This window comes from Dicentrarchus labrax, unplaced genomic scaffold, assembly GCF_905237075.1.
Source record: "Dicentrarchus labrax unplaced genomic scaffold, dlabrax2021, whole genome shotgun sequence".
NCBI lineage: Eukaryota > Metazoa > Chordata > Actinopteri > Moronidae > Dicentrarchus > Dicentrarchus labrax.
In genome coordinates, this window is record NW_026136701.1 from 10,774,968 (window position 1) to 10,797,175 (window position 22,208).

The 22,208-nt window shown below is 39.4% G+C and overlaps 3 protein-coding genes across 3 annotated transcripts in view; 2 read left to right on the plus strand and 1 right to left on the minus strand.

The window, feature by feature from the left end:
* The window catches only part of clstn2a (calsyntenin 2a), a 137,525-nt gene extending 137,061 nt beyond the window's left edge, over window positions 1-464 (minus strand). Inside the window, exon 1 of the mRNA XM_051400252.1 lies at window positions 286-464. Coding sequence (XP_051256212.1) covers window positions 286-358 — 73 coding nt within the window. The 5' untranslated portion in view covers window positions 359-464. The remainder of the gene's footprint in view (window positions 1-285) is intronic.
* A 3,094-nt stretch (window positions 465-3,558) lies between these two features.
* LOC127368523 (uncharacterized) lies at window positions 3,559-21,249 on the plus strand. The gene is made up of 12 exons (XM_051409440.1): window positions 3,559-3,644; window positions 3,850-3,911; window positions 5,091-5,239; window positions 6,764-6,947; window positions 8,833-8,918; window positions 11,321-11,734; window positions 14,706-14,884; window positions 15,600-15,701; window positions 19,179-19,401; window positions 19,737-19,915; window positions 20,806-20,907; window positions 21,081-21,249. Exons 3-12 carry the CDS (start codon window positions 5,128-5,130, stop codon window positions 21,132-21,134), a joined length of 1,635 nt encoding a protein of 544 aa, XP_051265400.1. The 5' UTR covers window positions 3,559-3,644; window positions 3,850-3,911; window positions 5,091-5,127; the 3' UTR covers window positions 21,135-21,249.
* Window positions 14,081-17,343, plus strand: rbp1.1 (retinol binding protein 1, cellular, tandem duplicate 1). The gene is made up of 4 exons (XM_051400529.1): window positions 14,081-14,244; window positions 14,706-14,884; window positions 15,600-15,701; window positions 16,630-17,343. Exons 1-4 carry the CDS (start codon window positions 14,172-14,174, stop codon window positions 16,678-16,680), a joined length of 405 nt encoding a protein of 134 aa, XP_051256489.1. The 5' UTR covers window positions 14,081-14,171; the 3' UTR covers window positions 16,681-17,343.
* Window positions 21,250-22,208: the final 959 nt, after the last annotated feature.

The following is a 22,208-nucleotide window of genomic DNA, read 5'->3' on the forward strand; positions in this document are numbered from 1 at the left end:
ACTTATTCACATTGTCCCACCAATATAACTGTACCGCTAATTGCCCTGTCTGCCATTACGTGAACTTTGACTAAGTAGTCAAAAATAAATATACCAAGACAAACAACCGACATGAAGCTACTGAATATACAGCAGAACTTAATACCTAAATGGCGACTAAGTTGTCGGACGTACGGTTGGCCCTGTCCTCGACAACTTAAAACAACAGTCAAACATTTCGAAGAACCAAGTAACGTTAGTTGTTTCTTTGTTTTCTCTCCATCTTTTTCTTTTTCATGTTCCTACCTTTTCCGCCGAGAGCGCAGGAGTGGCCCCAGATGAGCCAAAACAGCAAAAAAGGGACCCCGAGTATGTGCATGGTTGTCGAGCTGTGTGGGTGATGTCTCCCCGTCCTCTCCTCTTCTCAAATCCTGGATCACCTCCCGAGCGCGAAGATGTTTTCAACTGGCCGGGCGCGCGAGGGACAGCCGGTGGTGTAGAGAGACAGCCACTGGGTACAGAGAGAAGAGAGAGAGAGAGAGAGAGAGAGAGAGAGAGAGAGAGAGAGAGAGAGAGAGGCTGACGTTTAAACAGCGTCAATAAAACAACACTTCCGATTATTCGTTTTCAAAATAAAACAAAAGCGACTGTTGCTGTAGAGTAACGTCGAACAACGGTACCAAAACAAGGCTGGATTATATATAGTGGAAATTAAATCATTTTAAAACGTGTTTTAACACTTAATTGATTATGGATGCTTCGAAATAAGTCCACCGACAAGTATGAGAAATTTTACATTTTTATACTGAAAAATAAAGGCGCCCTTTTCTGACATAATCTGGCTTTATTTGGCAAGCTTGACTGAACTGTAGAGAGAAGGCGCAAGGGATGGAGAGGGGGAGATGTAGGGAGGGGATCTGTCTGAGATGTGTGTGAATGTGTTGGTAGTTCGGTGTTAAGAGGGGAAAAGATTGATTTTGACACCCCGGGAAAGGGCTGCTGTAACCGACAGTTAGCTGCCAGTGATTGCATTCCTTTACAGCATTACAGCTACAGTTTTTTTTATCAATTCAATAAACCCCGAGCTATGGCAAGGTAGGACACCAGGAGCTACCACATTCCCGAAAATGAAGCAATGTCTGATTTCATATGGAAGCCAGAGGATTGCAGTACCATGAATACACAAACATTAATTCACCAATTTCAACACATGAAACTTCCAAATTCAGTGTTTCCCCAACCTTTCTGGCTTGTGAGCAGAACAAGTGTGAAAGTGTGAAAACAAAACAATGTCTACTGCTAGTACATTCTAGAGGCGAAATGAATGGACTAATTAATTCACAAGAAAACAAGTACAAATTAGAGGAAAGTCTGAATAAGTTACCTGAATAACTACCAAACTGTTCTAAATTATCTTCACACTAACATTTGCTCATTATAATAATAATAAAAGATACAGTATCAGATGTGATCTTATATCAGGGGCAATATGTTAGTGATGCCCTGCAGGGCATTTGTTTTTCAGATTAGTCAGTAACCAATGTGCATCCTTCCTAGCTGTTACCCTACATTAACTGTGTAAGTTAGGCTACATTTGGGAAATGTAAAAAAAAGGATTGCTTTAATTAAGGAGTACCATGGACTGCAGATTTTTTCATTTTCTTACAGCAACACTCCTTTCATAGTTGAATGAAGCAGCTGCTGCATATGATGTTTTTTCAGCTGTATCCTCCTAACAAGACCCCGTACAGCGCAGCTATACTCCCCCTCATAGATTTGAGCCTTTCAGTTTTCACCCTGTGGCAGAATCACTGGTTTTCTCTAACGGCCGTATGTTCTTCAATTATTCCCCCATGTTTCGTCTTCTGTTGGGTGTGGGTGTGTGTTCTGGGGATTAGAGAGAGAGAGGGCAGACCTCAAGTGAGTTAAGAGGATAACAAAGATAGAACAGACACACACACATATGCAGACAAACACACACAGGACCACATTAACATGCACACACAGTCACTTACACACACACACATACTCCCAATTGGCTGTTTCCATGGGTAGTGGCAGCTAAGTTACAGCAGAGCAGTGACGTGGGAAGGATGGTGCAATGAGCAAATTTCTACTTGTGGTTGAGCCATCAGCCCGGCAATCATTCAGGACAGGGGGCAGAAGTAATTCACTGTGGCATCACTGAAGTGTTGCCTGTTATGTTATTGACAAATACACATTTCACACAAGCTCATGTGGAGATGTGGAGTAGCCTGGGTGTCTTCCCACTGTTTCCAGCAGCTCTTGCAAGCACAAACAGTTCATAACTAATACATTATTCAATTGTTTATGACTTCTAAATTATTCATCTTATTAACAAACAGATTAATTCAGTAAGATACTGGATAAGAACTTTGAGTTTGCCAAGAATTCATCTTAAAAAGCATAGTACTTACAAATGTTAACGCTAAGATCTTAGATTGTTCAGTCAGCCTACATGAACATGAACATTTATTTTTCATATTGACAAACCACTGAACCAGTGATGCTATCAGGACACACTCATTTACACCTGGTTGTCACAGCCATCTGACAACAAAAAATCAGTGTCTAAGTTGACTTAATGTTACAGTAGTATTACCCCCAAAACCATCAAAACCAGAAGATGTTGCTCTTTTTCTGTCTATCTGCACTAATTCTGATACAGAATCACAGATTATTGGGTAAAACAAACTCCTCTCTGCTCGTATGAAGGCTGGATTTTAGCAGACACAGAAGCAGTTGAAAGTTTAAGACCACAAATATGATTGTATTTGTTTGTCTGTTTCTTATCATACACATACACATACACACACACACACGCACACACACACACACAAAGGGGTACTAATGAAAAAAACAAAAGGCCTATGTAACCCACAGTTCATTGCTGGGTTTAATACTGACAAAAACACATTTACCCTACTATGAAATAGGTGAAGTTGCTAACATAATTAGCCACATGTTTATGCATGCACATACAGTAGGTATAACAGACATAACTATCCACACTGGACAGTTTTCTCTTGGTATATACCAGTGGTCTGTGAAATGCCATGGCATTAACTTGAACCTTCCCATTCTTTTAAAGTAATTCGTATCCCTCTGCGATAAAGCAGAGTTATTGGAAAAGCCATTTGCTGTACGGCCATTTTGTAATCAGTTGCAGGTTGCACGACAGACAGTCAATTAGTGTTCGACAAAGCTTCTCCTTTTCATTTGACAAGCAGTTAACAACAATAGAATGAAAGGTTACCAGGAACATGTAGGTGTTTGATGCAGCACAGCAGTAAAGGTCAGCTGATGATTACAGTAGGTTTCTTTTGGGAAGATGTTGTCCTCAATCACAGACGCTCAAGACTCAACATGTTAGACTCAAACTCAGTGTAACAGTGTGATACTGGTCTCAAACAAATAACATGTTTTGTCCATCTTTACTATGTGTAATTACATAAGACTGGACTTCGTCCAGTGTATTTCAGTACCACGGAGAGCTCCCTCACTCTGCTCAGAATGACCTCTGTCCAGCAGGGGTCGCGGTTCAGTCGGTTTTCCTCTGTGGAACCATCGAGCTGTAGCGCCTCGGAAAGGGGGAGTGGAAAGAGTGTGACACAGTTACCGAACTGCAACAATGTAAACAGAAGGTAACTTTAACTAATTATTTCACATTTCCTACCTTTAAACGTAGTGTGCTTTGTCATATAACCGTTTGAATGTGCTGTTGTTCAGTGTCATTCATTCCTCTCCTCTAGTGTGTGTTTGTCGCTTTGCTATGCTAGGCTAATTACTGTTAGCCGCCTGTTCAATGTCAAAGCTTCGTTCACTGATTGTTGTTTTGTTTGCTGTCAGAAACCACAGCAGCTCATAGTTTCAAACGCTGAGTCCAAAAGGTGTGAAGGCGACAGTCTCAGGTGTGTTGAACCATTGACAGTATATATATACAGTATATATACTGTATATATAAGATCTGAACTTAGCATGCACCTGCCACTAGTGCACTAGATCTACACAGCACCAGACCAAAGAATTGTCTAGTTTCTTACAAGAAGTTGTTACTTGTGATTTAGAGTCAAACATCGCACAGTTTGTTTATGGTCTGCCCTGTCTCAAGACATCTATTGCGTATAGTAGATGAGCCATGGCCCTCATGTAAAATCCAATATAAATCCTTGGATCAGTCATTCATATAAAGGTATTTTTCTTTGTGTAACACTTTTCAAGCAAGCAGGACTAAGTGAATAATAAAATGCAAAAAGGGCATTATAACACATATGTGGGACATAAAATGCATTGGTTTGTTTTCTCTCGTCATGCAAATACAAGATCAAATATATTTAGAGGAAACACAAATGGTGGTAACATGGTAATATGGCTATCGCTTTATTATGTGAACAATATATCTTGTGGTCAGACAGGAAGGTGACACTGTAAAAAATTGTCTTAAAGGCATTATATAATGCACATACAGTTTACCATTTAACTAACAAAGCACATGTTCACATTGAAAGTAGTTCCTCAAATGATAGCTACATAGCTGCCAGAGAGGCTCGCTGAAGTAAACTAACTTATGTTTGGACATTGGCAGGTGTTCATTTCTCGATAGGCTCTCTCTACACACTCACATACACATTAAAACAAAGTGCCACTGCAGTCGTTCCCCTCCTCCAGTGTCTGGCAAAATGCCGCCACATTTATTCTTGCCAGTGTTTCTAACAGCTTTGGGTGTCCCAGTGATAAATGGGCAGAGACTGGCTATGCTATGGGTTGCTTCTCACTGGGGCCACCTATACTAATGCTGTACTCATACATTGTAGGGTGCTTTGGGATTACAAACTCCAAACAAATGACTAATTGGTTGTTAAGGTTTAATGCAACAAAGGCAAACCTCTGCGAAACTTTATAACATGGCAGGTACTTATAAGCACAGACTGACTTTTAGATATATAAAATCTTGGTGCAGAGTATCCTGCATAAGGCTTCAGAAGAGGACTCACTCTCTCTCTATCTGTCAGCTACTTTCAGTCCTCTCCTTTTCTTCCCGCTGTGCGACTCCCACATTGTTAATAACTCTTTCTTCTGGTTTCCTCCAGAGTTCTTTGACAGTGGTGTGAGCGGGGGTAAACCAAGATGGCCACCAGCCGCGTTCCACTAGTCTTGTTAGCCTGTGGCTCCTTTAATCCCATCACCAACCAGCACATGCGGCTGTTTGAGCTGGCCAGAGACCACATGCACAGCACAGGTCAGATCCGGACATCACAGACACTGTGCCAGTTAATCGTTTAATGTGTTTTATTTGACTTTCTAGATCACCTTCAGGGTCAAAGCAACTGCTGTAAAAGCTCCTAGATAATAGCCACCAATTAATATTATTTTTATTAACAATGAATCAAATGGCTATGTGTATAGTGAGAGTGCGGTTACTCACAGTGATAAACCTATAGAGAATTATGATCCAACTCTGCAGCTCTACAAGGCTTTTTATACTCATTGTTCTTCTTTTATGTTCTACAAATTTATGGTTTGGTTTCCCCACTCTCATCAACCGCAGCAGCATGAAGTTGTTCCCAGCAAACAAGCCCTGAGACCTACTGTCTCTTATCTACCCAGCACCAAACGGCAGACGTACAAAGTTAGAGACTAGCTGGAGATGAAAGTTGAACACCTAACAAGTTAAAGATGTATTTGTCTCAGAAATTGGTTGAATCCAAGAGCTCAAAGGAGAATAAATATTAGACCTGCATGATGTCAGGTGTCCAACACAAACATGACTCCAAATGAATGCTAATGTGGCTTTGTTTCTTCCTGATGAGAAAGCAGGGTATTTGCTAACACTTTTGTAACAACTTTATAAGACAATAACAGGGCTTAGTTTTTCAGCCTGTTGTGGAGTCCTAGCCCCCTAGTGGCCCAAATATTGATTAATGCAGCTTTAAACACCCCACATTATTGTGTATTTGCTGAACTACAATCAACAACATGAATACATTAAAAGTAAAAATTAATTTCATTGATTGTTTGCAAATATACAAACCATATGTGATTTTTTTCCCCTGATGCTGCAAAGACCTAGGTTTCGTCCTTATTGTTGTCATTTTGTTTAAATTATGAACTCAGTCACCTGAGGTTATGTGTCTTGACATGATGCCACACAGCCCCATGTAACCGTGTCAGCAGACACAGTCTCCTTATATAAACCCAGGGCCATTTGCTTCCAAAGCTGCTCTTAATACGAGTACTGGCCTTGTCACATGGTCATAACAACATCATTATACCTTAAGAGTTACTACTAGTCTTGAGTCAGCTCTCTCTAAGATGCTTGCATATAAGTTGCACGAACATAAATAATGCTCTTATAGTTCCCCATTGACCCCTCACCTATAAGACATCAGCTGACTAAATTGGGGGTAATGAGAAAATGTGTTTTTCTCCCGTTTGCTAAATGTTTGTGCTAGTGTCGCAAATACAACCCCTTTTTAAACTTTTATTCTAACTCATTGTTTAAATCTGTCTCTAAGCCCCTCAAATCGATTACACATTATAAACCATGAGTAATTATATAGTTTGATACTTCATGTCATGCTCAAGCGCCTTCATCTCCCTGATCAGTAAAAAGATCAGTTGTGGCGTTTGTCCTCAAATGTGAGATCTGATGAAGCAGTAATAATAACATCAGTATCTCTCAGAGATTACCACTGATTTATATTCCATTTCTCTATCGGCTGTCATGACCCAGAAAAACTGTATTAATCTTCTCTCCCTACAGGCCAGTACCAGGTGGTGGGTGGCATCGTGTCTCCAGTGAGTGACGGCTATGGAAAGCAAGGCCTGGTACTTGCTAAGCACCGAATTGCTATGGCAAAGCTGGCGCTCCAGAGCTCCAACTGGGTCACGGTTGATGAATGGGAGAGCAAGCAGCCAGACTGGACAGAGACTGTGGTCACCATGAGGTATAAAACATGTTTAAAGAAAGGAAAGGTTTCCATGGTCCAAGAAGGGGAACATGCCAGATTATGTAGGATGAGTGTTTGGTCCCTCTGTCACCAGTTGCCAAATTACATCAGTGATTAGATCCACTATTACACAACATCTTTATAATGCAGTAAGTAATTCCCTGTTCTTCCATTGTGTAAATCAGAATGCTCCCGTCGTTTATGAGAGAGGAGATTTACTTCACAGAAATGTAATTTGGGCAGAGTACAGAGAAAATGCGATTTTTTTTCTGTGTTGACCTACAGAAGTGGTTTCCAATCAGAACCCCCACTAGAGATTGCCAAAGCTTCACGGGGGGTTGAAAGGCTTAATTTAAAGGAGTGCCAATAGAGCAATGGCCAGGTGTCAGGGAGAAGAACACAGAGGATGGGCCAAAAAAGAGGCCTATAAAGTATGTATGATTGTTAAAATATATATATACATAATACAAACAGAGAACTGTATAAAAACCTCCATAAAAACTCATATATATATATATATATAATATACACTGAAAATAACTAAAACTAACTAAACAAAATTCATCCAAATTGCCCACCCTGTTAACCTGTAACCCTGTTTGGGTTAATGGTATAGTTTATCAGTTGTTTTGTACTGTTATGTATTGAACACAATATGAAATATCCATAAAATGTGTCACTTAGTCAGGGGTCGTCAGTTTACTAGATAAAAGAAGTTGTTTTCCCTAAGGAAAAAGGTTGGGAACCACTGAACGAACAGTGTCAGAGCTGTGATTATGATTATGCTCCTTACTGACATGATAGCATGTCATGTCACGGGAGATCTTTTGGTTTCATGGCAGGAGCAAACACATCATGGTTCTGACTGTTACTCTGTAACTGCTTATGGTTTCCATTAGCTTTTTCTGTCTCCTATTACATCCTTCTTTATCCTTGTTGGAATATAACAGAAATACTTTTTCTTTTCTGACACGTCCTAGTTTTCCCAGAGTTCACAGCAATGTACCCTCCTCTGCCCGCCTTGTCTGCCAGCTTCAACTTCTTATGTAATAGAATATTGCCAGGTTCCCTGAGCCTAAATTTCAGGTTCTGGTCTCTTGGGGGCTGCCAGACTAGACTGGACCCATGTCAGGTCTGGGTTTTTCATGAGGTAAAATTGAGGGCACGGGCTGTTAAATTCACTGGCCGAGTGGGAACAGTATAGTTGCAAAAGGCAGGCAGAGGTGATGTGAATAAGGGATGTCTAAGTCTAAGTAATGGCCCACTCCATATCTTTGGCCCCAGGGAATTAATCATCTAATGGAAGAATTGTACCTCACACTGTATTATTGCACACACCTACTGTATGTCATGTATTCGACTTATTTTAAAAAGGCCTCTTACACCTGCATTGAACTTTTTCCATTTTATCCACTCTTCGTCTTTGCTGCTCCACATTTCTCACAAATCCATTCATGGGTTAACCCCCCACCTCCACCCCCACCCCCAGGTGATTTACTCTAAGTAGTGTTTGCGCAATATGGGTGCTGATCAAGGCATGAAGTGGCCCGTTGTCCAGAGCAGGCACACGTCATCTCACTCCCCACAAATGTACTAGAACAGCTTTAAGAAGCTTTACTTGAAAACAGTGAAGTTTTTCATTCATCTTTTTTTTACAAGTTTCTCTGTGACTCATGGGTATTTCTCTCTATAACTCAGTTCAGTTTTATAAGGCTCGAATGGCATTACATAGAAAAACATGTTGCCCATGCGCATGCATAAACAGAGTGACATAAATAATACATGAATATACAACAACTAGCTACTGGTAACAACCATTTACATAAATGAAATAAATAAATTCTCCCTCTCTCTTTCTGTCATACCTTTGGTTGTTGAGCAGGTATCATTATGGGCGTATTCTGAAGGAGTATGAGCAGAGCACAGAAAGGAACAGTGACTCCAATGAAAACACCACTCCGCTCTCAAGTAAGAACCTCTTACTGTTGGGAACTTGGGATCAGCTCAGAAAGCCTCTGACTGACTGTTTTCAGGCATTCTATAATTGGTATTAATTTGTGGCATTGGTAGTGAATTCTTCTCATTGTGGGATGTCGGTGTTGGTTGGTCAGTTAACTAATTGGTTCTAATATGTCATAAATATAAATATAAATAACCCTACTTTAGTTGATCACCAAATACCTGCAAAACTAATGCCATTCCCATTGGCCAGAGCTGCACTCTGTATTAGTGCTAATTAGCAATTGTTAGAATACTTACACACTTAGATGGTGAACATGGTAAACATTATACCTGCTGAACATCAGCATGTTAATATTGTAACTGTGAGCATGTTAGCATGCTAACTTTAGCATTGCTGTGCCAAAGTACACCCTCACGTACTCTTTTTGAGATTAGAGTTTACATAATAATAGTATTCTTCCGGTGTATAAAACACACATTGCAAATTACATATCAAATCTTCAACAAGCCCTAGGGGTTAAGGATTTACATCAATCCTACATAATGTGCCTGTGTGTGCTTAACACATGCAAAGTAGAAGCCTAATGGTGCTCTGGGGTTCTGACTAACAGTGGTTAAAGACTATGGGGGATCATTTTAATACTGTTGAGACTTTGTGTGTGTGTATATGTGTGTGTAAAGGAGGAACCAGTCCACAAATACATAGCTATAGCATGTGTGAACATGATGGTTGTTGTATAACTGGAAGCTAGCCATTGAGCCACATTTTCCTGGATCATCTGTGATTTATCAAAGTCATTAACAGGCATATCTGTTTGGGCCCTACAGCTTTTTTACATAAAGATGACACCTTTTATGAAAAATAGGATTGTGGATAGGCATAGCCATGAGATCTGTCAGAGATGTGTGGAAAACTGCGTATGTTGTTTGCAAAGGTGGACATTCTTGCCAAAACAAAGTCTCTGTTGGTCTCTTTTTAGTTAATTTATGTACAGTCTTCTAAACACAAATCACAGTTGTGTTTGTTGAGTTTGTGGTGTTGTTGTTAGGTTTTGCTTTAGCCTCCAGCACCATGAATATCTAAGTTGTGACATTTGTGCAACTAGTATGTCAGTGTCCTTCATGTTCTGAATTTGGTCTGGTTCAGACTCAAAATGTTCACTCAATTTTTCCTCGATATTCAATTCAATTCAATTCAATTTTATTTGTATAGCGCCAATTCATAACAGAAGTTATCTCAGGACACTTTTCAAATAGAGCAGGTCTAGACCGAACTCTTTAACATTAATTACAGAGACCCAACAGTACCACCATGAGCAAGCACTTGGCGACAAGGGCAAGGAAAAACTGCCTGTTAAAAGGCAGAAACCTAGGACAGATCCTCCGGCTCTAGGTGGGTGGTCGTCTGTCTCGACCAGTTGGGGTGAGAGAGAGAGAGAGAGAGAGAGAGAGAGAGAGAGAGAGAGAGAGAGAGAGAGAGAGAGCGACAGACAGACAGACAGACAGGTGCACAGCAACAACAGATATTCACATCACCAATGCCTTATTCAATCAATCAATCAGAATGTATTACACTCACACACACACACATACACACATAAAGTAAAGTAAAGTAATATGTGTTTTGGTGAACATATCTTATCAAGTTACAGTGAGGAAACACTGGAGGCTGTTCCAGAGAAGAGGACCATAGTGATAAAAAGATGCCTCACCCTGGATCTTTGTTCTGACTTTTTAATTAAAAGGCCACTACCTGACCACCTGAGGGTTCTAGAGGGTTCATTTTGTATAAGCAAATCTAAGATCATTAAGAGCTTTACAAACCAACAAAAGGACCTTAAAATTGGTTCTGAAGCGCAAGCTTATTTAGCTTGATTGTGGATTAGCCATTTGGCAAATGCTCAGTGAACTGTTTCCATTTATTCTTGAGGATTATGTCACTCTTTGCCATCATGATTGCTCAGAAAAAAACACAGAATTAGAACTGATACGTCAATGATTTAATGAATAAGCCGATCACAGGATAATTTTGGGTGAAATCATTTGAATGAAACTAGTGATGCCAGACCCAAGAAAGGTGAAAATTAAAATTGTACAGGTGACTGATGAGTGAATCCCTTTTGAAGGTAAAAACAAAGGATTCATGGGACCGATTTGAGGCAAGCTCTTTATTCTTATGAATCATTGTTTACATCAACAAGCACTATAAACCTTAAAGTAGAATTAGTTATCATACTCAGAATGAATTATATTGAGCAGTAGCTCTGGCCCCTCACTGCATATCAATTCCCTCAATTCCCCTTTATATGTGTATATGTGAATTTATTGGGTAGATATTCAAAGATAGTCTGATTAGTAAAGAAGTAACCAGTCTTCCTCCTCACTACCTTATTCCACCTCTCCCTCAGATCCCTGTCCCCAGCTGAAGCTCCTGTGTGGAGCTGATTTCCTCGACACTTTCAAGATCCCTGGCCTGTGGCGGGACGACCACGTGGAGGAGGTGTCTGGGCGTTTTGGCCTTGTCTGTGTCAGTCGAGGGGGGCTTCAGCCTGAGAGAGCAGTGCACGAGTCAGACACGCTCTCGCGCCACCGTCAAAACATTTTCCTGGTGCGGGAATGGGTGAGGAACGAGACAAGCGCCACAGATATCCGCCGGGCTCTGAGACGGGGGCTCAGCGTAAAATACCTGATCCCAGACACTGTGATAGAATATATTCATCAGCACAACCTCTACACGGAAGACAGTGAGAGGAAAAATAAAGGCACGGTGTTGAGGCCGCTCGCCAAAGAGGCACAACAGCTAGTGAAGAGTCTGGATGACTGATGGATGGAAGGGTGCAGCATGGAGCCGAACATGGGAGCCCTTGAAGTGTGAATTCGCTCACAGATCACTAGTTCTCTTCAGGGCCTGGTAGCTCTGTTGAATTCCACCAGACTGCAGCATGATAGAGGTTTGCACAAGCTGCAGATGCCTACAGAGACACACCAGTTGGCCTAAATGTGTTTTCCAGCCATCTCTTGTTTTCAGTCAAAAGCGTCTACACGGTGTCTTTTGAATCATACACAGTGTTGCAGATACTGAGCCTCATCTTTGTGCCACAGTGTGAATGAACAATTGTTTGCTAAAAGTTTTCATCCTTTGTAGTTTTACATATGGAACATCATTGCAGAGTTTAAATTAAAACCTGTATATTTGAAGTATTTTTGTCTGATTGGTGTTTTTCCATGTAGCTAAAATATAATCATAAACCAGGCAGTGCTGTAACCAGGATTTTAGAAATAATGGGGTCATGAGTCCCCCCAACAACCCAAATCCCACCTGCAGAGAGAGAAGAAAGTTTGTACTAGATACTACACTACTGCCGTTTTACAGTTTAATATATTTGTATAAATATAAAACATATCAGAGTTTGCCAGGGATAAAATTATAAAAGCATGGACTTATTTCTAGTATTGCTGTATTATTTTCAAAGTCTACCAACCTTTATCGAACAGAGACAGGCATTCAATGACTGATATCAAGATATATTAGAAAATAACTTAAGAAACTGAAAACAGAATTATATTAACAAAGGATTTTTTTTTCAGAAAGCAGAGAAGATCAAAAGCATCAAAGACAACCAAACGAAATGACTTCATAAAAGACACAGGTTGTGAAACATAGTTCAAGGTACAAATATTCATCAGGATAGTAAAAAAGTAAAAAAAAGTGTAAAAAAAAAGTAAAAGTAAAAAAAAAAAAGTGACCTGTTCAGTTCCATTTTCTGAATATTTTATTTTACAACATGAAGGTCTAAAACTTGGGGGACTTGAAAAATGTATTCCACTGCATTTAAAATACAAGGATACAAAGTTTATTAATGGCCATTTTGTTAATGGTTCCCTTTATACTAATGATAAAAAAAAAAAAAAAACATACAAACAGAGTAAAACTGATTAATAAAACACCACAACAACACTTAAGTGTTTTTTGTTATTTTGTTTCTTGGTTTCTGTAGCACTTTTTATGAAAAGTGCTTTACAAATAAAATGTATTATTATTATTATTATTATTATTATTACCACTGTGTGTGTGTGTGTGTGTGTGTGTGTGTGTGTGTGTGTGTGTGTGTGTGTGTGTGTGTGTGTGTGTGTGTGTGTGTGTGTGTGTGTGTGTGTGTGTGTGTGTGTGTGTGTGCATATACTGTTTATATTAGATGGCGTGCATCCTAACTACCACAGACTATCCGGATTCCCCAATGTGTACGTTTTTAATTGTACAAATATAAACTGTTTGCTGTTTTAAATTTTTCCTTACATTAAGATCATTGTTGGTGTCTCTACTTTAGCACAACGGCAATTCATTGTGGATCTATTCAGCTTCGCCATTATCATCCACACACTGTGTCTGTGAGGCATGTTTTTTTTTTTTTTTTCCACCAAAGGATTTAAAGTAATCCTGACAGTTGCTCAGCTACAGGAGGTGTTTTCTCACTGAGGCCAATGGCTGAAAGCACCACTGTGGATGATACTAACTGGCATCCTTTGAAAGATGGTGTGTGTATGTGTGTTTGTCTTTTTGTCTGTGTTCCAGTCAGTAAAGGATTTAGACAGTGGGTTTGCTGCAGCTGGCCCAAAAGAGAGATTACCAAATTAATTGAGTTATTTAAGCGAGACAAAAGATGTGACAGTCCTTTTGTGCTGCGTTTAATTGTTCCAGTTGGATCATTTTAAACTCAGGTGATTCTGCTTTTGTACTGTGCATATTATCCTCACTGTGCACTCCATTCAGCCACATTCACTGACTGATCAGTGTTTTAATAGATCTTTGTGTGATTTTACTCCATTAGGCAATTGTTGATGGCCCTGCATAACGATTATAACCCTGATTAAAACATGATTGAAGTGGCTTCATCTTATACAACAGAAACAGGCCAAATCTGACACACGTGGAATTCCATGAGTGCACCTCTGTTAATTGATAAAGGTGGTGTTTACATCCTAATCCCACATAAGCATTTTCCAACATAAAGCACACAAGTGTATTCAACATTATGTATGCATGCTGCATATGATGTCAGGAAAGCATGGTGAGGTGTTATGCTGAGTCAACAGAGGCCCTCCCTCTGGGAGGCGCATACAGGCAGATAATCGGATTAAAGTGAGTATAGTTCAAATTGAGGCTTTTCAAAGCAGGTTGTGCACTCAGTCACAAGTAGCCATCCACAGCGGACCTCCTCATTCACTGGAAGTAAGGAAACCAGCAGAGTAACAGCCAACATGCCAGTTGATTTGAATGGATATTGGAAAATGATTTCCAATGATAACTTTGAGGAGTACCTGAAGGCTCTTGGTAAGTTGATAGCAGCAGGGGGTGGTGGATGAATAGGCATGGTAAAGGCATATCATTATTAAATCACAAATATTGAGCTCTTAATTCCAAAAAGTTGACATTGTAAAGCTGTAAATAATCTTCTGCTATTCATGAAAAGCCTAAGTAGTAGTATAGCACGTTTGCAGCCATCTAGTATTTAATTTCAAATCTCCCATTGTGATATCTTAACATCTTTTAATTACTTTTAACTAATAACTGTAGTTATGGTCAGGAATACCAGACACTTTTTAGATGTAACGCGACAGAAATGTTCCACTTTGCATCAAAATAAATAAGCCTGATTGAAAAATGTCACATAAAAATTGCTGCAACATGTTTTTATATCTGCACACACACGTGTCTTTCAAACTGGTTCAAACTCATTCCCCTTCTCCCCTGTTTCTTATTTATTTGCCTCTTTCTTTGGGGACCTGTTTCAGATGTAAATGTTGCCATCAGGAAAATTGCAACCTTGTTGAAGCCTGACAAGGACATCACCCATGATGGGGACCACATCATCATCAAAACCCTCAGCACCTTCAAAAACTACAACATGGACTTCTATGTGGGCAAAGAGTTCGAGGAGGATCTGTCTGGAGTGGATGACAGGAAATGCATGGTGAGTGCTTGGACCAAAGAGGACATTTAATACATTTTAATGAACGTATACATGATGCATGACTTTTTTAAATGCTTGAGAAACCTGTTAAACCACTTATTTAGGTGCTATAGTTAAATTACACTGCTGCAGGTGAGGGGGCCTGTGGCATTAACACATCTCCCTTTGGTGCAAAACCTGTAAAATGTATGAACTGACTTTTCTTGGTGGCACCCCTCCAGATTATAATGAGCATATGGTGTGCTGAGATTTGGCCATTTTATACAAAACTTTCCACCTACTTACAAAACTTTCCTCAAACTTTTCACACTCTTGTCAATGAATTGATGTAATGAGGACCAACATCAGTTACTGCAGAAAAAAAAACTGGGATAGGCAAGACTTGCCTTTATTTAATCAGATTTTGTCCCTGAATACTAAACAGGATCAAAGATTATCTGTGGTCCCCCTTGAAAAACCTTTTTCGTATGCTGATTATAGATAAGCTATAAGCTGTTTGGAGGGCGGCTGAGAGAAAGCGTCACGTGTGTCTGTATGTGCAAATTTGATCAGAATTTGTTTTTTAAGAGGTGGAGACTGAGACTCCCCTTCCACATATACATATACATGTATATAGGTTAAAATCTATATTTCTATGAGAGTATAATATAATACATGCTGCATCCACATCATGTATTATAATCACATTTTCTCCCTGACCTGTGACCTCATGCAGACCACCATCAACTGGGAGGGAGACAAGCTGGTGTGTGCGCAGAAGGGAGAGGTTGAAGGAAGAGGCTGGACCCACTGGGTGGAAGGAGATGAGCTTCATTTGGTGAGAAAACATCAGCTCCTGTCATGAATATTAATGTATGCAATTTAGACACTTTAATCCAAATCCAAAATGCCTCTCAGCTCTGTATGTGCAGAGCATATTTTTTTTATGTATGACTTCTGAATCGGCTCACTGGCTCCAAAAGCAGTTACGTTACATGTATGTTCTGTGAGGTTCATTCACAATGTGAAAAACGTTTATGCAAGTGTGTGGTTGTCATTGTGCTAATTTGTTACCAAATAAATCATACTATTTAAGGAGCTACCTCTAAAGGTACTGTTTTAAGAGGAAAAGCATATGTTCAAGTAACAACTTTTTAATATATTTTTAAATGAAAAGCCATACAGATTCTGCTACTCGTCATCTAGCATCAGCATCGGCCTCTGTCATGGTATTATCTGGACTTTTCCAATCTAATGTCTGTTAGAAGGACTTCATTAACTTTTCTTTTTATAAAACATGTCCTGAGTGAAATTCATAGTGTGGCCCAGTGTGGCCTGTAATGAAAGCATTAGCATCTGAAAAGACTTTAAAGTAATGACTAGTACATTACCATTTTCATTAGCTCGGCATTATCAGATTTCCCTCTCTATGATTACTGCTATCAAAGCTAAGCAAAAAAAAATCTGCCAAATTATTTGGTTTAAGTGATGCCAACAGATGTTTTCAATCAGCGGCCATGAAATTAGTTATTAGTTGGAAGTTCCCAAGAGCTGGAAGGAGGTTTTAATGTGGAGCAACAGTGGCCTCTGTTGGCAGGAAATAGATTGCTAGAAGGTTGCTGGACGCATAGGGTAAAGTCAGACAACAGTTTTTCTCTGATTGTACAATTTAGGAAGGAGAGTAGGGCTTTTGATCATGTCATCCTCTTCTTGGTCATTCCTTTAGGTCCGTCTAAAAACTTTAAATTACCTTCTGTTCTCTGTAGGAGCTAAGAGCTGCAGGAGCTGTTTGCCAGCAGGTCTTCAAGAAAACCTAAGCTGGCTCTTATTGAACGGGACTGTGCCCCTGGCTGACGTTGGCTCACAGTTGGAAGACTCTGACATACCATCCACCTTCCCTTTGGTCCATTCATACAACTCTACATAGGTCCATCTACCAATCTTTTATGTACTTTTCTATTACAAACGCTACTTTTGCCAACCATCACATCAGGTTTTTGCATTACTCTGCCAAAGCCTATTCACATGATATATATTATTATACCATAAAGTACAGTGGCAGGGGCAGGTCAGTGTGTGTATCACGTAACATTTCAAAATGCAATACTGTAGATCTGTCTCAGGGTGGGTGCTGTTTTGATTAACAAGTTTAGATGTGTTGGATGCAAACATACTGCTGTGGGTGTAACTGATCTGATGGGTGAGCCAGATTGGTAAAGCAATGCACTGAAAGGCCCAGTGGTAAAGAAGAGAACAGTAATTAAAATGGTTGAACCCATTTTAGTTCTCTGAAGGCTTGCTGTGGATGGAAAAAGATTAAAATGTGAGTATGTTTGAGGGCTGTGAACTCATTTGCTACTGATGCTTACTCTCCCGAATGAATATCAGATGTAATGTGTGTATTTATCCCTCCCGAATTCCTCTGGGACTGTGACATTGACAGTAAAAAATAATTAACCAATAAAGTGAACAGTGCTACATGTCATGTCATTTGTCTTTTTCTGATGGTTAAACCACTTTTTTTGTTGATCAGACTTGTTGGTAAAGTAAAATGTTTTGGTAGTTCAGGCACACAAAAGACATGACTGGTTGTTATTTACTGAATTTTATCCTTTTATCTAAAATTACCTTTTCTAGATGCACACAGGGAATCTACTTGAGAGTTTCAGTGAGTGAAGTGAAGCCTGTGGAGCTTCAGAAAACTCGAAGCACACTCTGAATCAGCTCATCAGTCAGCTCACTTTGTGCAGTGCCATTACCAATTGGGCAGTCTGTATAAGCTGTCCAACTCACTTGCTCATTCCCTGTTGCTGCTCGCCCTGCTGTTCTGCCTCCTGTTGCATCTTGTGCATTCACACCCCGCCACAACCCCAGCATCTACCTGCAGGCTCTGTTTATTTATGGTTCCCCAGGGGGTTGTTATTGATCTCTCCCTGCTCTTGCTTTGGCTGATTAAAAAAATTATGCTCCCAGGGAGGGGTCGAAACAGAGTCTGGCGCCAGAGTAAATTTTGTATTTGCATTTATTCTCCATAAAACGCTTCTACTAAGTGCAGCGAGTCATCTTGCTGAGAGTCTGTTACTCAACTCTCATTTTGATCCACAATCAACAGGCGAGCAGCTCGACACTTTTCATTTTTGGCAATTACATCATTTCAAAGTCTAGTCTACCAAAAAAAAATGTTTTCCTTGTTGTTAATTCACAAAGATGTTTTAAAACTTCACTGTGAATAATGATGTAGTACACTAGGAGACACATCGTTACCTGAAGGGGAAAAGGTTCTCTTTGCTCATCTTAATATGCAACTCAAAGAAGTGTGATATGGGAACCTGACACCTTCAGAACATACACTGTACAATGTAATGGACTTTTTAGATATCTTGTGTCTGGTAGTTACAATTGTAATCCTTAAGAACTGAGTCCTATTTGATTTGGCGACACCTGTGGTTACTGGTGGTAATGTAGCACATTTTAATAATGTCCCAGACTTCCATCAGAAATGACCTGTTTATAAATCACAGGGAGCAGAAAATGCATTTTGAGCATAGCCTTCTGTGAAATTGTCTCAGTGTGGGACTGACATTTCTAACTACCATATATACAGGTAACTAATGCGTGTAAACACATTTAATGGCTATAGGAGAATAAATGCCAGCCATAAACAGCATCAGAAATTGGGTTTGATATGACCAACATCTCAAGGATTAAAACTTTATACTTTTGAAATAAACATATTTGCATTTTCACAGATCTGGATTTTTCAATTCAAGATCTTTTTAAACAAGTTAACTGAACTTTTACCCACATTTGAGAAATTGCATCTATTCAAAGTATTTCCAGAAATATTTACAAATGCAATTTTTCTTACTGTTAGACCAGTTGAACTTTATTAACCTTCATGCTCAAAGTTCAGGTATTCTGGATTAGTATTTGAGTTTGCCTCAGAAAAAGTTCAATAAAGAGCACACACTGTTGGCAGATGTTACAAAATAGTTCTCCTGTCTGTACATTGTACACTGACCATCACTGTAGTGTCTGCATGTGTATAGAGTGCATGTGGGACAGAGCTGGTGTGTGTGTGTGTGTGTGTGTGTGTGTGTGTGTGTGTGTGTGTGTGTGTGTGTGTGTGTGTGTGTGTGTGTGTGTGTGTGTGTGTGTGTGTGTGTGTGTGTATGTGTGTGTGTGTGTGTGTGTGTGTGTGTGTGTGTGTGTGTGTGTGTGTGCGCACCCTCATATAGGCCCTTTGCAACCTCCCCCAGTGACCGTATAAAGGCTGAGAGAAAAGCGTTAGTCTTCCCCCTCCGCCTCCTAAATAGTTGTCACTGCCAATCACTTTGAAGCTATAAACCCACTTATCAATAGTTTTCTGCCCTCATGCCCCCTGACTCAAATAAAAGCAGGAGGACTCCCTGCACCTTCCCCCTCCTTACACTGTCTAAAGTCTACAACAACGCCAGCTGCCACCATGCCTGTAGACTTCAATGGGAAATGGATACTGGAAACCAGTGAGAAATTTGAGGATTATTTGAAAGTGCTGAGTAAGAAACTTTTTTATTTTGGTTTGAGATGCAGTCATATGTTTTGTTATAGTTATATGTAGTATTACAAGGTGAGGTGACAGGTTAGCAAGCTCCACGTGTAACAAAATCATCCAATTTAATGCTCTCCTTGTGTTACTGTTAGATCTTATCTGGAGGTAATGCAAAAATTGTTTATTTATGATGTCAAATACTATACTGTAAGACTTTACATTGAAGTGAGTGAAACTCTGCACATTCCCTCACCTATTCCTCTAAAAATATAATTTATGTTCTACAATCTGGCTACTCTAAAACGTATATATGTATAATCAGTCTCTCTTTTGTGGCCCTAGATATTGACTTTGCAACAAGGAAAATTGCCATCTCCCTGTCTCAGACCAAAGTGGTAGCTCAAGATGGAGACAAGTTTGACTTCAAAACACTCAGCACCTTAAGGAACTATGAGCTGGCCTTCACTGTAGGGGTTGAATTTGATGAGCACACCAAGGGACTAGACAACAGAAATGTCAAGGTGGGTTGATGTCTCTCGTATATGGAGTCCTTGAAGGGACAAGCCCATGATAGTTTATCTGACTAGTCAATATTTCCCCTTTACTTCTAGCTTCTGATAATGAGAACATCGTTATCTAAGTGTGTCTAGGGCAAAGATTGGTCTTTGGTATCAGAGCTGAAAACAGACGCAACCACCAGTAGTGTGCCGACGGTAAAAAATGAACAGAGATGAGCAGTGATGCACTGTTACGTTGAATGCCAACGAATGGAAAACTTTTGAAAAAGAAGTCCAGGGAAGACCAGGCTTAAATATGTTTACAGTCTCTCATAATATCACTGACAGAAATGACTTGCCAATGGAACCTCGGATACCTGCAGGCATTTTAGCCATATAATATAATAAGCCACAAGGAAAATAGGAAATGCTGTTGTGAGAGTAAATTAAGTTTGATTTTTAATTGAATTCATAAAATAGTTTGAGGTTATTAAAGCATTGTATTTTTACAGTCTCATTACAATAGGCCTATGTGTAACAAGTTGTTATTCATTGATAGTATAAGTTTAATTATAATTTTGGGACAGCACATAGCTTATTTTAGTGACAATTTTCCGTTCTGAGACTCCCCAGAGGCACACTGACCGATATGTTTAGTATGTTTTTATGAAAAAGAACAGCAAATGTTATTAGTCTACAGTAAAAGCTGTTTTCCTTCAGTGCTAATGACACATCAACATGAAAGCAATCCTAAATTGGCGAGTCTTAATGGCAGCAGTAACCTTGAGGTTTGAAAAGTCAGCCTGTGAGCAGACAGGCTTGTCATTAGAGGAAATTCCTTACCACAATTACCACATTACAGAGTTATGAATTAAGCTCATTATTTAATGAATGCACTAAATGTTGTGTTGTAGAGTCTGGTGACCTGGGAGGGAGACAAGCTTGTGTGCACTCAGAAAGGAGAGAAAGCCAACCGTGGCTGGAAACACTGGATCGAAGGAGACAAACTCTACCTGGTGGGTTGGCAGTATTTGTCATGATAATTAGAGTTTTGTGAAAGATTTGAAGACCAGAACATGGGCTTATGCGATTGCTAAATTGTGTAAGGGCAGTTTTTACAATGTTATTGCTCTCATTTCTTTCTATTCCTCTGCTGAATGATATTAACAGATTCATTTTTTTCCCACAGGAGCTGACGTGTGAAGATGTAGTTTGTGTTCAGGTGTTCAAGAGAAAAGAATAAAAGGCAAAATATCTGTTTTTGTTTTCATTTACTCAGTTAACAAGGTCTTTGTTTGCTCAATAACATGTTTTTATCAAACTGATGAACAAAATAAAAAACGGTGCTTTTCAGACAATGTTTTGTTCTGTATGTGAATAAAAACAAACCTGTTTGTAAGTTTGGGTCTATACAGTGGGTCTAACACCAGCATTAATAGTATTACCTTACACAAGGTGGCTGCTAGAAAGTCAAACTGATATCAAAGTTTGACTAATAGTACTTTTCATTCTAAAACACTTGTAATTAATGTGACCTAATGTACTTCTTCTACAGAAAGTGTAACACTAACTAAGGAACCGACTTTTGAAAGAGTAATAATTAAGTAAAAGTAAAAGTATCTGTTACACATTGCATTAAACACTTCCTACCGTTGGGTAAAAAGTTAGGTATTTTCTAAAGCAATGCTTAAACCGCCATCTGCTGGAAAAATTTGGTAGTATGTTGGAGTTGTGATGAAATGACAACATATAACAATAACATCAAATCTAAACCTCTTCCACTTCTCTGGAAAAGTTGATGCAACCATGTGCAAAGTGTTTTTAATATATTTCATCACTATGCAGCATAATGCGATGGTTGGCTTGGAAAATAGCTGGTAGATGGTTGTTTATTATTATAAATTATTCCCATCCCTCTTCCCTCGCTAGGATTAGTTTGACTGTGCTCTTGAGGGTGTACGTAGTTGTTTTGTAAAGTAATGACTGACAGCTATTTTCCAATCAGGCCGATTCTACTTTGATGCCTCACAGTTAATATTCAGTGCATGTGTAGGCCTATGCTGTTTTTTGGTTGTGTGTGTCCAGTCAGCTCAGTTTCTCACTAGGGATTTTCTTAAAATGTTATTGCAACATTTTACTGTTACTATAATATATCGTCTAAAGTCCTATTTTATGTTGTAACATTTTACTCAATATTTACAAATGAACTACTGTATGTAGGATATACATTGCTACAAAAACACGCCTGGCACAGTTTCCAAGGTCATCCCAGTGTCCTTAACACCTCTATATAGTTGAATTAAATCAACTCATTCAT

Coding starts and splice junctions, on each gene's coding strand:
- LOC127368523 (XM_051409440.1), top strand. CDS start 5,128: ATGGCCACCAGCCGCGTTCCACTAGTCTTGTTAGCCTGTGGCTCCTTT. Junction 8,919..11,320: donor AAACACCACTCCGCTCTCAA/GTAAGAACCTCT, acceptor CCTCTCCCTCAG/ATCCCTGTCCCCAGCTGAAG. Junction 14,885..15,599: donor TGGATGACAGGAAATGCATG/GTGAGTGCTTGG, acceptor GACCTCATGCAG/ACCACCATCAACTGGGAGGG.
- rbp1.1 (XM_051400529.1), top strand. CDS start 14,172: ATGCCAGTTGATTTGAATGGATATTGGAAAATGATTTCCAATGATAAC. Junction 14,245..14,705: donor GGAGTACCTGAAGGCTCTTG/GTAAGTTGATAG, acceptor GACCTGTTTCAG/ATGTAAATGTTGCCATCAGG. Junction 14,885..15,599: donor TGGATGACAGGAAATGCATG/GTGAGTGCTTGG, acceptor GACCTCATGCAG/ACCACCATCAACTGGGAGGG.